This window comes from Drosophila sechellia, chromosome 3L, assembly GCF_004382195.2.
Source record: "Drosophila sechellia strain sech25 chromosome 3L, ASM438219v1, whole genome shotgun sequence".
Lineage (NCBI taxonomy): Eukaryota > Metazoa > Arthropoda > Insecta > Diptera > Drosophilidae > Drosophila > Drosophila sechellia.
This window is the reverse complement of record NC_045951.1, coordinates 13642304-13657449: the sequence shown is the minus strand read 5'-3', so window position 1 is coordinate 13657449 and position 15146 is coordinate 13642304. Positions and strand designations below refer to the sequence as shown.

Here is a 15146-nt window from a genome sequence, read left to right as displayed (position 1 = left end):
ACCGATATTTTATACATATAGTGTGACCATAGTGCTCATCACTGAGATTAAATGTTTTTTTTTTTAATTTAAAATATTTGATGCACTTCTTTCTGGCTAAGCTTCCAATAAAAAATAATACAAAAAACCGCGATTGATCCAATAATCAAGATTAAAATATAAAGATGGAAACGTGTCTAGGGATAAGAATCCGGATTGAAAAAATTCAATTTTTAAATTTGTTAAACAGCTGATAGTTAGGACGCATAGACAGTCAGTCACTCATCTGTCTCATCACAACGACTCTCTCTCTGCTCTCTCATTTCTCTCAGAGTTCTGGTCAGCGATATAAAGTCTCATCCCCGCTTCGGAACATGAACCTACGCCAAGTTTTGCTGCATTGCGCCCGCTCTCCACCGAGCCGATAGTCGGACAGCACGGAATCCCGAAAGGACCCCGAGCAGATGTCAAGCAACCACCGAAGGAGCAGCATCGTCGTCGTTGTCGTCCTCGCCCACACATCGTTCTTTACCGTTACAGCTGTGGGTTCGGCTCAGTACCGTTAAGTTCGCCAATCGCACAAGTTCGATTCCCAAATCGCATGGTTTCTTTTATACCAGCAAGAACTAGACAACACACAGATATCTGGGAATGTTGTAAGACGTGGATTAATGCACTGCAAACCGTACAAGTGCGCCGTACAAGAAAACGCAATTAAAAGTGCATTAAAAATTAAACGAAAAGTGCTTGTGTGTGCGAGCCAGTGAGGCTAAAAGTTTTGCCTGCCCCGAATTGGCAAAAGTTAAATGTTTGAAACGCCAAGTTAGGCGAATTATGTGAAAGTTTCAACTCGATAGGCGAAAACACAATGTTTCTGTAATTGGCAGCGGAGGAAAAGCAGTCCGAAAAAGGTAGCAACGTTGCTGAAAATGAAATCAAACTTTGATTTATCGCTGATTGGTTCCTGATTGGCTGTTTTGGCAGGCCTTTTGAATCCCCACACAAAAACAAGAACTCCCAGACGAACATATACATATGTACACGATCCATCCACATACATAGGTACTACAATACAATAGATATGTACATAGCTGTTCGCGTAAATATGTATGAGTTTTTGGTTCAAATCTGTATAGTATTATGGGGCTAGAGGAGCATTTCCTGCCCTTGTCACAGTTGTTACATATTCTCTATTCCGCCGCTCACCAACTCACACAGTCGGTCATCAAAAAGTCAACAAAAACAATATAAATTATGTTCGTGGAAAAGCACAAGCAGCAGGATGCTAGAAGTCCTTGAATGCCTCTTAAGGTGTAATTGGATATTGACGTGGAACGAAAATTGCATTTTGAGCAGCGAATAAGAGCTTCTTTGTGAAAGGATTGTTTGCAATATGAAGCATTTTTGTTTTGCCCTATTAGTCCAATTGATGTGATTCAATATGTACTTCAAAATAATATTGACTTCGTTTCCTCTCAATTTTTTAAAAAGAAATAATTAACCATTTAGTGCAGATAATCAAAATCATAGGTGCGGAAGTAGCAAATCTGTATTTACATTTTTATTCTATGGTGAGAATTAGCAAATAGTAACGTTTTATTTCCATTTAATATTAAACTAGTAATGTAATTTTTAGATAACAAAGCAAATTCCTGGAAATAAACTGAAAGGTAAAACTTTCTTATATATGAGCCCTTCTCAAAAGTTTGCCAAAAACATTTTTTAATTTTCTCACGTTTTAATCTCTCGCAAAACTGGCGAATAGTTCGTTTTGGTAGCATACTTTTACGGGTCACGGAGTCCGTAACTTTGAATTTGTGGGAATCAAAATCTGTAAGGCCCAGCTGACTTGGGCCCCCAGTGAAAGACAAAAGCCATGCACACACACGAATAGGCGCGCGTGTGTTTGTGTGTAACCAAAAAAATTGTAAAACTTTTATTACCTTAGAGCAGGACACGTTCCGAAGGGAAAACGGAAAGTGCTAAAATATATTGCATGTACGTATACACGTGCATGTGTGCGCTACTCTCTCTCTGTCTCTCGCTCTGAATGTGTGCGAATGTTTTTGTGTGAATGTGATTTGTGTGCGTCTGCGGGTCCTCTTTCGCTGTGTGTAACCTACATTTTAAACGGCATCGGCATCGGCGACACATAAGAAGCCAAAAGCCGTGGCCGAAACTAAGTGGGTAGGGAGTCTGGGGGCGGTGGGGCATTTCGGCGTATGTAAATTTGCCTTTATCAGTGCCTAAAAGTAGGACCCCCACACACACGCACACGAGTGCAGTTTCCGCAAAGCCCTATGTACCGCTAGAAGCAACGGTACTCTCTAGGGGCAGGCGCACCGCTCTCCCGCTCTCTACGACTTTCTCTTCTCGGAGAGGAAGAGAGACAGAGAGAGAGAGGGACAAGCTTCGGCGATGCAGAATGCAGGATGATGTTTGCGTTTGTTGCTTCCGTTACCGTTACTATAACGGTGCCACTCTCCCTTCGGAGAGGTTCTGAGGTATATCCTAGTACACACACACACAAACACATAGAAGTAGCAGGATGTGCGTTCATTCACATTGGCATTGCAAGTGTGGGCACTCAAAAAATAAGCTATTTTGGTCTACATGGTGTAAAAAAAATCCAAAGAGGAATAATAATGTATATAATTGTACATATAAAATTGTGATTTAATGTTCTCTTGTTAACTTGGAAGATTTAATATGAAAGTCTTATATTGAAATACAGAATAACACGGTTGGTCGTTTAAACTAGTTATTTTAAACGTCAATTAAATAAATAAATGTGAAACTTAAATACGCATTACGAAATCAATAATCTAACTATATTCACACTAGCCGGAAACGTAGCGAACATTATTGATTCTGACTGAATAAAATGAAATTGGTATTCACAACCCCCTTTTTAGCAGTGTATACAATGTCCACTAAGCCCATGCCAATCCCTTTCGTTCTCGACTGCGCTTGTTATTGGACTTGCATTTCCGCTATGCCGCTTCTTGCCTCAGCCGGTGGAAATTTATATGCAAAGTGCTGGAAGGGATTGCATTATGCACATTTTAATGGTTTGCCGATGCATAAAAATATCTCGCACTTACATAAATTGCTCTGCTCTTTGCTAGTTACTCGCTCACTTTCTTCGAGTCCTTTGCCCCTATGCCCCTTGTCCTGCTGACAAAAACGCCATCGCTTATAAACGTGTCGGTAATTACATAAACATTCTGCCCACCGTTGGGTTAGAAATATGCACGTATTTTTGTTTGCCAACTAAATGCCTTGTTAGAGAAAATTTCTTTGGAGTGCGGAAACTTTTAGTTTCCCTGCTCTCTGCCACTTTTTGCCGCTCCGAAGGAATGGAAAATGAATTGCCCTCGAGGAAATGCAAATTGTTTTTCAAATTATACATCCACAAGGAGGAAGTTTATGTCTTTGTTGGGCGTTTAAGATAGTTATCAAAAAGTGAGCAATCTGAAATTCTTAAAAGTTTGATTTATGTGCTAAATATTGTTAAAGATATCAACTTATAAGAGATATAACTACACTAATATCTGGATAAATGATAATAGATTGTAGGTGGTATAGAATAAGTATAACTACTATAAAGGGTAAAGAAAATTCTCTAAATATTTATCCATATTTCACAAACAAGGAAAAGATTGTCTCATAATTTAAAAAGATATTTCACGAAACCTAAATCGTCGTCGTTTTTAAATTTCCAATTCATTTAGCACAAGTCTGTGCCCCATCTGATTTGCATTGCAAAACATGTAAATGTCAAAAGCAGTATCTAAAATGTGACGATCTGCTCCTCCTGAGGTGCCCATCAACGTCAGCAGCCACACCTACAATCTGCATATATCGGGCACTTGCCATCATCATCACATCATTGTGAGTGCTAACCAGACCAACACCACCGACCGCCATCATCCTGGCCGTTATCATCCTCGAAGGCAAACACATATTTCATTATAATTCCCGCCGCAGTGTCCCACTTCATATCCCACTTCTGGCTATTTTTATGCCATTTCTGCATTGTTCATTGTTTAGCGCACATTATCGCATTTTCCTCTTAAGGCATCAGCCACAGATATTACAGCGGCCTTATCCTCCGCACCCACCTCCTCTTTCATTCCACGTCAGCCCATTGCCTACAATTGCAAACGGTGTTAGTGTGCTGTAATACCCTGTACAAGTTTAGCTAGTTGGGGGATCCGGTATCGTATTAGGCAAAAACTGAAATAGGATATTTATAACATTCACGGTCATCGAAGGTATCCACAGTATCAATCTAAATATATAGATAACTACAAATCTAGTAAATACATAGAATTTTCGATAATTTTGGTCCTCCCAAACGAAGATTCCCGGCGAATATACTAACCGATTCATATACCCTGGTGATCTGGTGGTCGGGCTGTAGGGGGAAACTAAAACGATGATTCAGATTGTTGCCACACTTGGCTCACCAAGCGGCACAGCGGGTGCCACAAGAGGAAACATTCGTGTGGGTGTGGGTGTGCCTATGGATGTGTGCTTTGCCGCCACCAACACACTGGAAGATTGGATCTCTCTCGGGCAAACACAAACACTTGGATGCGGAGTGGCTTTCATCTGGGCCGCAGTGCACTGGATACACGGGATTTCTGTTGGCAATACCACTGCCAGAATGTCGGCATTGAAATCGAAAACAATGGGCCCATTGTGGCGGTCGATGGCGCTCATCCTCCTCCCTTTTCGTTATCCTTTCGCCATTAAACAATTGTCGCCTGTGCGCATCAGTAATTAAGTGTCCCTGTGCATTTATGTCTACATGTATGAGGGCATAATTACTATTTATAGATGCTATTGGCTTTTGCTAAATAGAAACACAATGCGCCAATGCGCTGGCATATGTAAATGTGAACGCCTAAAAATATGCAGCAAAATGCAGCTGACTTAAAATTGCTTCGGTAATAATAGGCCACTAGAACGATTTATACTAATCTGGCTGCAGATTATATTTAAACCAATACAGTTTCTTTATTATTTTTAAATGCATGTTTCGTTCAAGGAATTTGTTTTCTTTTAGGGAATATTGATTTCTAGCTGCCTTTCGATTTTAAGTGTTCAGAAACGGCTGCTAAAGATTAGTTTCTTCCGAAAGAATGATCACTTAAGCCATCTAATAAAAAAGTGTTGTATATTTTGTATGAATAATATATATTGTTGGTAAATTACAAAACGTCTCATTATCTTTGTTTTTTTTTTAAATGGATTTTATGTACAGAAAAAAACATATGAAATATTCACAGACTAATGTAGATTCTACAAGTTGTCTCTTGGTCTTCCTAAAAATCTGATGTCAGAACTTTTAGTGACTATGAATGATTTATCCGGTGCGTTTGGCTGCCACAGGTGTCTTCTTCTTTTGGGCAACAGGTGTTTGCTTCTTGGCAGGCGCAGCTGCCACTACCTTGCGTTTGGGAGCAGCGGTGGTGGAGCGTCTTGGAGCCAAGGTGGTGCGCCTGCGTCGTCTACTTCTGCGGGCAGCGGCTTTCTTGGCTTTCTTTGCCTTGGTTGGAGTTGACTTGGAGGCCGTTTCTGCGGAGGAACTATCTCCAGTTTCTGAAGAACTAGCTGTGTCAGCTGTGAAGAACTCGGAGGTGCTAGCATCATCTTCTGAGCTAGCGGATGCACCAATACCACTTTCCGAACTAGACTCTACATCATAGTCGCCATAGTAGTCATCACCATAGTCGTAATAATCGTAATAGTCATCGGCAGTGTCATCAGCACCCGCTACGAAGGCAACCAATATGGCCAGGCTTAAAACCCACAGCAGCCTCATATTTTTTTTTGTATCTATAGAGTCAACGAACAGATAGGTAACCTAAGGAATAAACGTCTGAGGTTAAAAGTCCTCAACACTTGGTATTTATAGTTTTTTCTTCTCTGAAGAAATTTAAAAATATATAAAGCTTTTTTACATTATTTTTCTATGTACATCTGTAGAATGCAAATATTGGTTTTTTAATTCATCGTTTTCATTTTCGGTGGCTTAGAACAGCTGTGTGTTGTACTTGTATTTGTTTAACATTTTTCGGTTGCTTTATGTTGAACTTAAGAAATTATATTTCGTATTAGAGCAGGCAAAAGTAATATAAACTCTTTTATATTAAAAGAGCCAAGGTTATTCCGTTCACAAATGTTTTATCTGGATCTTTCAACAATTTGGTTTACGCATTAGTCGACCTGCTAGTAGTCTTATAGAAAAAAAGTTCTTTCAGATAAGACATTAAAAGTCTTGTAAATTATATAATTCTTCAAATATACATATGCGGTGTATGTTTTTGTTTTATCAAAAAGAAGTTTATTTACAAATGCGGGAAAGCAACATCGAAATAATTCAAAATTTCTGTGACGTTCAAATTTTGTACAAATTTAACAATAATAAACAACCAATATATTCTGAATAAATATTATTATAATTATAATATATTAACACAAACCCTAACTAATAATGATATAGTGATAAATCGTGGAAATTTTGGAATCAACATTTTTGTATAATTTTTTATTTTTTTAACCCTAGTCAATAATGATATAGTAATAAATCTTGGTAATTTTGGGAACAAGTTTTTTTTCTAATTTTTTATTTTGTTTATAATTTGTAGCTACGAATATAATAAACTGGATTTATCCAGAGCGCCTGCGTTTGTTGGCTCCAGCATTTGCCCGCTTCTTGGCGGCAACAGGTGTTCGCTTCTTAGCCGCCCTCTTGTTATTATTTTTCTTGGCAGCGGCGGCATTGCGACGTTTAGCTGCTGCCCGATTCTTATAGTTCCTGTTGTTTTTCCTGGCACCAGCCCTCTTGTTCTTTTTGGAAACTGGAGCAGCAGTTGGTGCTTCTGTGACATCGCTAGAACCTTCGTAGTCGTCATGGGAATCGACGTCCCCCGAGTCGTTTCCACTGTCGACGTCAGTGGAGCTATCAGTACTGTCTCCAGAATCTGCACTGTTGTCTTCGGAGTTTCCTGTAGTATCGTTGTCATCAGCGTAATCGTAAGAGTAATCTCCATCCTCAGACGAATCAGTTGTCTGGGCCACAGCCACGTGGGCTACGAAGACTGCCAATGCCAGAACCAGAAGAAGTTTCATTTTCGTTTTGGGGTGATTCTGTGATCTAAACGAAGAAAGCTCAATCTTCTGGTTTATATACCAACATATCAGTCGAATCTCGTTTTTCGTGAATCAAAAGTAAATATGATTAAATATATAAGTAAACACACACACATTCGTTTACTTTGGGCCAGCTGTGTAGATGTTTTCTTGATTATCAATTTGTTTTAGTAATTGTAGATGATAATATTAACCCCTTGTTACCTGTACAGACTTTATATAAATCAAGTAAATATATATCTATATATTTTGTGAAATAAAATAATTAATTTTTTGGCGGCTACAATATAATACAAACGTTTATAGATCCACTTTATCTACACGCAGTAAAAATGGCTTTACGTTCAGAAAACGTTTTCAAACGCGTAATCTACGTGATTATTTAATGTGATGGCACGCACTAGTCATTTTATTTATGGTTATTTTAGTGAAAGCACAAATTTATATGTTTGACCTTTTTTCGTGCAATTTCAGCTCGGGATAACGAGCCGCGGCAGACCGAAAGAGAAGACCAACCCAGATTTGCAAAGTTCGTGCCATAAATCTGCAGTTTGCATGGAATTAATAACCGACTAGAAGGCGGCGGCAGACGTGCAGCGTTGCTTCACATGCAACACACATTAGTGGGTCACTCGAAGATGATGACGCTGCTGACCGCAACCGCAACGGCAGAAGTGAAAGCAACAAAAACAAGCGCCACTCGAGCCGATTTGTGGCAGCGGGGGCAAATTATATAAAATTATCATGCAGGGCAGGCAGCTAGCTAGTTGGCCACTCGACAACGGCAGGCGGGACAAGGCTAAACATCATCATCATCAGGAGCAGCAGCAGCAGCAGGAGCACCACTACAACCACCAGCAGCAGGAACAACAACAGCGGCCGGCGTCGTATACGTAATGTGCAGCATGACGTATACGTAATGTGCACCGGGGTTTGGCCAATTTGTCCAAAGCGAGTTATAAACCACTGAGGCAGCGGAAACGCAAACGAAAACCGAAACTCGAGCTGCAAACTAATACATAAACTGAAACTGCTAACGACGCAAACGGAAACTTCTTGGCCAAATGGCAAAAGTTCGCAAACAATTGCGAATGTGTTGAGTAGCGGCTGGCGGTGCGAAAATGATAAAATGGCGAAGTTAACGTTGCCTTGTCTACTGCGGCGACTGCAGCTGATGGCGCTGCAATTGCAACTGCAACTGCAGCCACAGCAAGAACATCAACAACAGCAGCAGCTGCATCCACACGGCTGCCACTTGATGGCCATGCAACTGGGCCAGGCCGTGCTACTCTACGGCTGCCTCCTCCTGCTCCACGCCTCCGTGTCCGCCTCTGTCCTGGCCACGTCCTCCGACTCGGCTGCCATCCCGATCCTGCTGAACATCTCCAGCACGATGGAACTGGATGGCGTAACGCAGCAGCAACAGCATGAGAAAGGCGAGAAACGCACGCGGAAGCGTGATGCCGCCAATGTGCCTGATGATGACGACTATGGCAGTTATCCGGACGACGTCGACGAATTGGAGGCCTTGCTTAATAATAAGTCAGGTGGGTTCGGGTTCAAAAATCACTACATTTTATTTTATAAAACAAATAAGTTTAAATAAATCCCAAAGTCTAGAACTGTACAAAATAACTTGCATCTATTTTTTTTGCACATATAATCCCAGTTGTGCAGCTTTTATTTTTGTTTAAATACATACACACCAGTTACTTAATTAAGTCCTTAAATACAAGTACTTGCTGTGAAAACTTGTGCGCCCCTTTTGTGTAATCCCATTTCGTAAATGAATATTTGTGGCTGCTGCATTTGCAAACCGAAATAAATGGAATTTTTGTTGATAATGCACTTGGTCGGCGCTGCGTTTCGTTAGTTTGCATTGACCTTTGCTCGGTTGCGGATTCCCAAGCCCAATAACCGCCGAGATCATGAGTGCCATAAATTGCACAACATCCAGTCGCCATTCCGGGTCCTTTCATGGTTGTTGTTTAACTTTTATTTTTGGCACGTCCTGTGCACCTTGTGCCGCATCTGCCGCAGCAGCTGCAACTGCATGATTCACGGTCCCATCCATTTTATCTTGGCCACGATGCGGGAATTACCAAAATTACCAAAGCACACGATGGTAGCCCATTATAAGTGTTTCCACAAAGCAAATTGAGATTTTAATGCAATTGATATTCGGTGTGCAATTAAATATTCAATTTTGATGCAATTTGCATGTCAATGGCGAAAGCTGATAGTAACATTTAATATATGCATATTTGCAACTACTATGAACAACCAATTTATTTCTGACAAATTTGGTAATTTGCGTTGTTAATGTGTCAGCCTATAATATTGGTTTCTAAGAGGATTGCATTTCATATTTGTTTGCAGACAATTAAATTTTATGATTTACGGTTGAGTAAACACTCTGAATTCTAATAAACGTACGATATATTTTACCACATTTGATAATTTGTTAGTAAATTACTCGGCACATTTCTGATAAAAGTGCATTGTAAATTCCATTTATAACTATAATTCCTTTTCGCTGGTATTACAATTGTAAAATATTGTACTTTCACACTTTAGTGGCAAACATATGTAAGCATACATTTTTTCCCAAAACCAATTGATTTTAAATACCAATTAAGAGGAATATTCAAAGCTCAATAAGTTCTTAAACTGTGCGCCAGGCTTTTGTCCGTTTTGATGGCCTGACATTCATTTAAATTGCATTCTTTTAAAGACGGCTTAATTGTTAATGCAAATTGGGTTTGCGCATTGCAGCTAAGGGGAAATATATTGGAGCGCCGTGCAACGAGCTAAAGTGTGACGTCAAGCTGCTGCACGTATCCTGCGACAAGGATTCGCAGACCTGCAGCTGCGAACGCAACTACCCAGTGCAACTTGGACTGATAAAGGGTTGCGCCAAACGTAAGAAGTTCTTGCTGCTGCTCAGCATATGGATTAGATATATATTAGTTACCAATATCATTGATTTACAGCTAAAAAACTGGGCGATCAGTGTTTCTACGACGAGACCTGCATCTACAACGACGAGAACTCCCTTTGTGTTCAGGTGCGGCACAATGCGATGTGCCAGTGTGCCAGCGGATTTCACTCAGTCAGCTACGTGAAGCCAACGCGCCGTGTCTTTTGCACTCCAGGTAATATTTTTTTTACTCAAATAAACAACTTAAATAGTTCTAATATATCGTAACATACTTTGGAGCATAAGTAGCATTAGCTGCTGTTACCTAAAATCATTATGTTACCAATTATGCGAATTTATATTAAATCATTTTTTATTTCTATAGATCTCAGCGAACTGAGCTCGGATCTGCCCACCTTGTTGGGCGTCTCCACGGGCATCGCGGTTCTGGCCGGGCTCATCTGCATGGTGCTGCATCTGTTCAGCAAGACGAAGTATCCGCGGCATCGAAATTACGGAGATGCCAGCATTCCGCCGCCCATTCTGTACTCCAGCGATACAGGTGAGTGGTTCAAACAATTCACAAATGTTCACAATGAAATGTCCTTTAGTAAACTAAATAATTTAAAATAAAGATACAGATTTCTGTTCTTTTCGTAGTGAAAAGCATAACAATCCATCTTCAACCCTAATCTTTCACCCTTTGATTTTTTCAATTTTTTATTTTTACTGATCTCCATTATATTTCTTTGGTTAGCTTGAAAGTTTGTACTGATATTCAGCTTACTCATAAATGTATGACCTTGTTTTCAGGGATACCGCTTACCGTTCACTCGGCGCGTCCGTCGTCACGTTCCAGCATCCGGTCGACGGGATCGATTGGCTCCTACGGCAACCGACGCGCCTCGGCCGGCGGACTGGGCGGGGGTGCCGCCGGAGGTGTGGCAGGCGGGGCCGGCGGTGGAGGGGCGTCCGGAAGCGGCGGCTCGAAGGGCATCCTGGTGTCGACGTCACGAACAGGTGCGGCTAGATCGGCCGCCATATTGCTCATATCGTGTCACATAGCGGCGGTGTCCAAACAGAATTCCCGGGCCTCGTCGCGGCACACATCCGGAGCGGGCTGCAGCCAGCATTCGCGGGACGACCTTGATGATGGTGGTGGTGGCGGTGGAACTGGCAGTGGGAGTGGTTGCCGCAGCTGCGAGAGCACGCTCTCGATGAACCGCCACCTGCAGAAGCAACTGAACCACCAGCGGCATCTGCTCAGCTTCGAGCTGTCGCCGGCGAGGTCGAGGAATCAGGATAGATTTAGGACATTATTGGGCATGAATGGCATTGAGAATTTTGGGGGCAATGATGATGAGGACGATGAGTGCGGTCCGCATAGCATAGAACCCAGCACAACAGTCCCTCATGCACATGATGCCCATGCCATTGCCCATGCCGATAGCGATCCGGCTCATCCTGGTGCTGGCGGTGCTGGTGGTGGTGGTGGTGGTGCTGGTGGTGTTGGTGGCTACGGCTACAGCTACGGCTATGGCCATGTCGGTGTGGTTGGTGGTTACGGCGATGCCGACACCAATGGCGGCGACTCCAGCGGCGGATTCGCCACTGGCGCCGAGTTGCATCACCTGCAAATTGGCGCACTGCCCACGCCGGCGAGTGAAACGCCACGATTTGCGGTAAATCAACTCAAGCATCAGTCATCCCGCATCCATTTGTACGATCGTGTGGCCTGCTCATCCCCATCCGCATTCCGTATCGCCATGTCTATGTCCATGTCCATGTCCACTCAAAATATAGAAACACTTCCACATCACAACAAAAACAAAGTCCAACTATATGCTACTCGTATCTGTTCAATGGTTGCATCCTCTCCTGGTTAGAGATCAATTTCAAAGTCTGTGCTAGCCCTTAGTTTGTATTTTCATTTCTCTAACTCTGAACTCTAGATCTTTCAGTCTTTAGTGTACGATCTTTCAATTGTTGAATTTGTACATTTGAATAATACAGACAGTATATTTGAATCATTACATTATTTTTAACATCTATTGTTCTGTGAAAAACTTAGATATAACATATCGCAAATGTCCTTACATATACATTTGAATATCGTATCTGTTTTAGAATACGAGGAAAATGCAAATGCTAGACTCATTCCAAATTAAATACTAAAAAATTCGTACAGTTAAAAAGCATGGGAATTTGTAATTCAATTAGAAGAGCAAAATTCGGCGAATGGAATTTGATTACATGTTTTATTGTTCATGACCCGGAAATACTCGACAACGGAATACTTTGTGACTCATTTACATTGTCCAAATGAATCCCCCAGCGTAGTTAACAGAATTCGTATTAAAATCATGTCTCATGTGCCATAATTAAATCGCGCAAATTGAGTTATTCACGTAATCATGTATCGTTAATTCAGCTCAGTTTATTTACAGTTGAATTTTAATTTGTGTACATTGGCGTTGGTTAAACCTGTCCCCCTGCTTGTCTAATTAGTGTTTAAATTGAAACCTCTGTCTAGTTAAAAACGATAAAGTTATGAAAAAATTTTACGTTTCTTGATGATCGATGTTAAATGTGCTTCCGAGCTCCCTCTGTTTCCAAATACCAAGTTGTTAAATTGTTTTACTTTTTCTATCGTTAACAAATAACACATACACACACACACACACACGAACACAACGCAATACACGCGCACAAAGCCACAAACTAACTAATCAAACTGTTAATGTTATTTAACGAATTACTAATGTAAAGGAAATGTTGTTAAAAAATCACGGATTCTAAGGATGATGAGTAATACATTTCGACAAGATGATATTGAAGCAATATGGCGGTGACTATGTTCATAGAAAATCTATCCAAACTAACACCGAGTACAATGTAATATAGCATAACCCCACACGATTTTCTAGCTAATATATTCAACTATTGCAAATTACGAACAAATTATACCACTCTCTTACATAGACACAAAGAACACGCACACAACTGCAATTGCATGCATCCTGCCGGCAGCTAAGGATACTTGTCTGCCGCCAGGATTTTCTACGTCACTCAACCTCCGGCTGACCTTTGCCTGAACTTATTCGGTTGAGTCCTTAAAGCCCTACACACACACACACACATACACTCTCACAGACACACACACGAATCGATAAACGATATGAAAATGTTCTTCCATATATGTTAATCCCGCAACTCTATATGTGAATGTCCTGCGCTTCTTGCTCTTCTTCTACGTCTACTACTTTTCTTCCTGTGCGCCTTGAATTTTTCAACTAAAGATGACATCATTTTGAAAGAAAACTTTTCGTGTATGAAGTTCCTTTTTGTCCTCATTCTTATCCTACAGACCAGTTGCGAGCTCCTTGGCAAGTTTAGCGAATTGTTATCCAACATTTTGGGACTAGTTGTAGGGAAAAGGTCAATACGTTTGTACCACTTGTCGTATACGTAATTTTATCTCGAGGGTTAGTTACATGTGTATGTTACGTATGAAAATAATAAATTTATGCAGCGTTTTACATGTTGTAAATGTTTTAAATCGTACTTAGTAAACAATCAAGAGTAATAAATGAAAAGTTTAATTTTAAATTAAAATATTATATATATTTCGAAAAAAAAAAGAAAGAAAACTGTAAACGAATTTTTTCGAAAGTTCGGTCTTAAAGTACTTGTTAGGTTCTAGTTACAAACAGTTTTGAATTAAAATAACATATTTTCGAAATACAAGCAACTGAGGAGTCTATAGCCAATCGCACTTGCTTAGCTTGCTTTCCAATCGCATCGGAATGATCTTTCGCTGTGGCTTTGCATCGCTGTCGCCTTTCTTTCTCATATCTAAATTACTATCTTTCTCTACCACGCCGTTTCTTCTAACCAAAACGCTCCGATACTCACTCAGTTTTGATACAGCAACCCCATCCGTATATTTTCCCACATCGATTCACCTGGCTGACACGTTTGTGTTTTTGGTTGCTTCGTTTGTAGGTTCTCGAAGACCAAGTCTAGCGTCGGTGCACAGCACCAGCTCCTCGGTGCGCAGCTACAGCATGATGCGCTTCGAGAAGGAGACGCAGCAGAAGGAGATTCGGCAGGAGATGAAGCTGCGATTGGCCCGATTGCAGCAGCAGCAGCATCTCACCCAGAACAAGCCGCAGATTGTCATCGGTGAGGCGTTGATGCAACATGGCGCCCTCAGTCGCGTCACCATGGCCACGCCCAGTCCCCTGACGCCCAACTCACTGGACGAGCTGCTGCCATCGGTGGATGAAAACCAGGAGGTGAGTTGGAACATCTGACCCAGTACCAAAATAATAGAAACTTTCTAAAGATATTGCATCATATTTTTAGAATTACAAGATTATGTTTTTCGTGGTTATAAACTAATTCTTATCCACAGTATCCTCCCCGGCTGGAAACAACCCTTAAACAGTTCATACAGCCTCAGGCCGGCGGAGCCTCGGGTTCCTCTGGAGCCGGGGCCGCTTTGAGAGCAGCTGCCTCCCAATCATCGCCAGGCAGTACGAATGGATACCACGGCCCCTGCAGCTCCTCGACTGAGGCCCTATAAAGTTAGTGCATAAGTAGGCCCGAGTTGTAAAATTAGATCGTAAGTAATCGAAGATTTCTCATCTAATTTGCGTAGTAGGAGACCGTTGCTACTTAATCTTAATTCAAATTGAACGTCAAACGTGTTGTAGTCAGGCTTAAGCTTAGTGAGTAATATTAGACGATAAGCGAGTTCCCAAACTAGAAGACAGCCTTTGTGTGTATTATAATGCGTAGAGGAGCAAATCGAAACATTTTATACGTGTGTGTATATTGTCATACATTTTTTGTAGAAGTTATACAAGGCCAAGTGTAGGGGGTTTTAAAATGGCGAAGACCGATTCGAAAATTGCTGCTGAAGAATTGATATACCACTTGGCTTTTCATTTATGTAGATCGATATGAATTGATTAGCTTAAATTAGTCTAGTGTTTATCGTTAGTGTGAGATAGTACTGATAAAATATACGCAATATGAATTTATACAAAATCGGTTTATACAACGGTAGTTTCTTGTA

The 15146-nt window shown here is 41.0% G+C and overlaps 3 protein-coding genes across 6 annotated transcripts; 1 reads left to right on the top strand and 2 right to left on the bottom strand.

The window, feature by feature from the left end:
* Positions 1-428: 428 nt before the first annotated feature.
* On the top strand, positions 429-15096 carry LOC6605621. 4 transcript variants are annotated; one of them, XM_032719805.1, is made up of 8 exons: positions 446-890; positions 7618-8690; positions 9919-10065; positions 10137-10298; positions 10449-10625; positions 10877-11083; positions 14069-14361; positions 14481-15096. In XM_032719805.1, exons 2-8 carry the CDS (start codon positions 8273-8275, stop codon positions 14649-14651), a joined length of 1575 nt encoding a protein of 524 aa, XP_032575696.1. In that variant the 5' UTR covers positions 446-890; positions 7618-8272; the 3' UTR covers positions 14652-15096. The 4 variants fall into 4 exon arrangements, with proteins under 4 accessions (XP_032575694.1, XP_002030439.2, XP_032575696.1 ...); XM_002030403.2 differs by lacking the exon at positions 14481-15096 and having other exon boundaries at positions 433-890; positions 10877-11745; positions 14069-14173; XM_032719803.1 differs by lacking the exon at positions 14481-15096 and having other exon boundaries at positions 429-890; positions 10877-14159.
* Positions 5354-5812, bottom strand: LOC6605624 (DNA-binding protein HU homolog). The gene has a single exon (XM_002030406.1). It carries the CDS (start codon positions 5810-5812, stop codon positions 5354-5356), a length of 459 nt encoding a protein of 152 aa, XP_002030442.1.
* On the bottom strand, positions 6588-7161 carry LOC6605623 (pre-intermoult gene 1 protein). Its single transcript, XM_002030405.2, has one exon. It carries the CDS (start codon positions 7120-7122, stop codon positions 6661-6663), a length of 462 nt encoding a protein of 153 aa, XP_002030441.1. The 5' UTR covers positions 7123-7161; the 3' UTR covers positions 6588-6660.
* Positions 15097-15146: the final 50 nt, after the last annotated feature.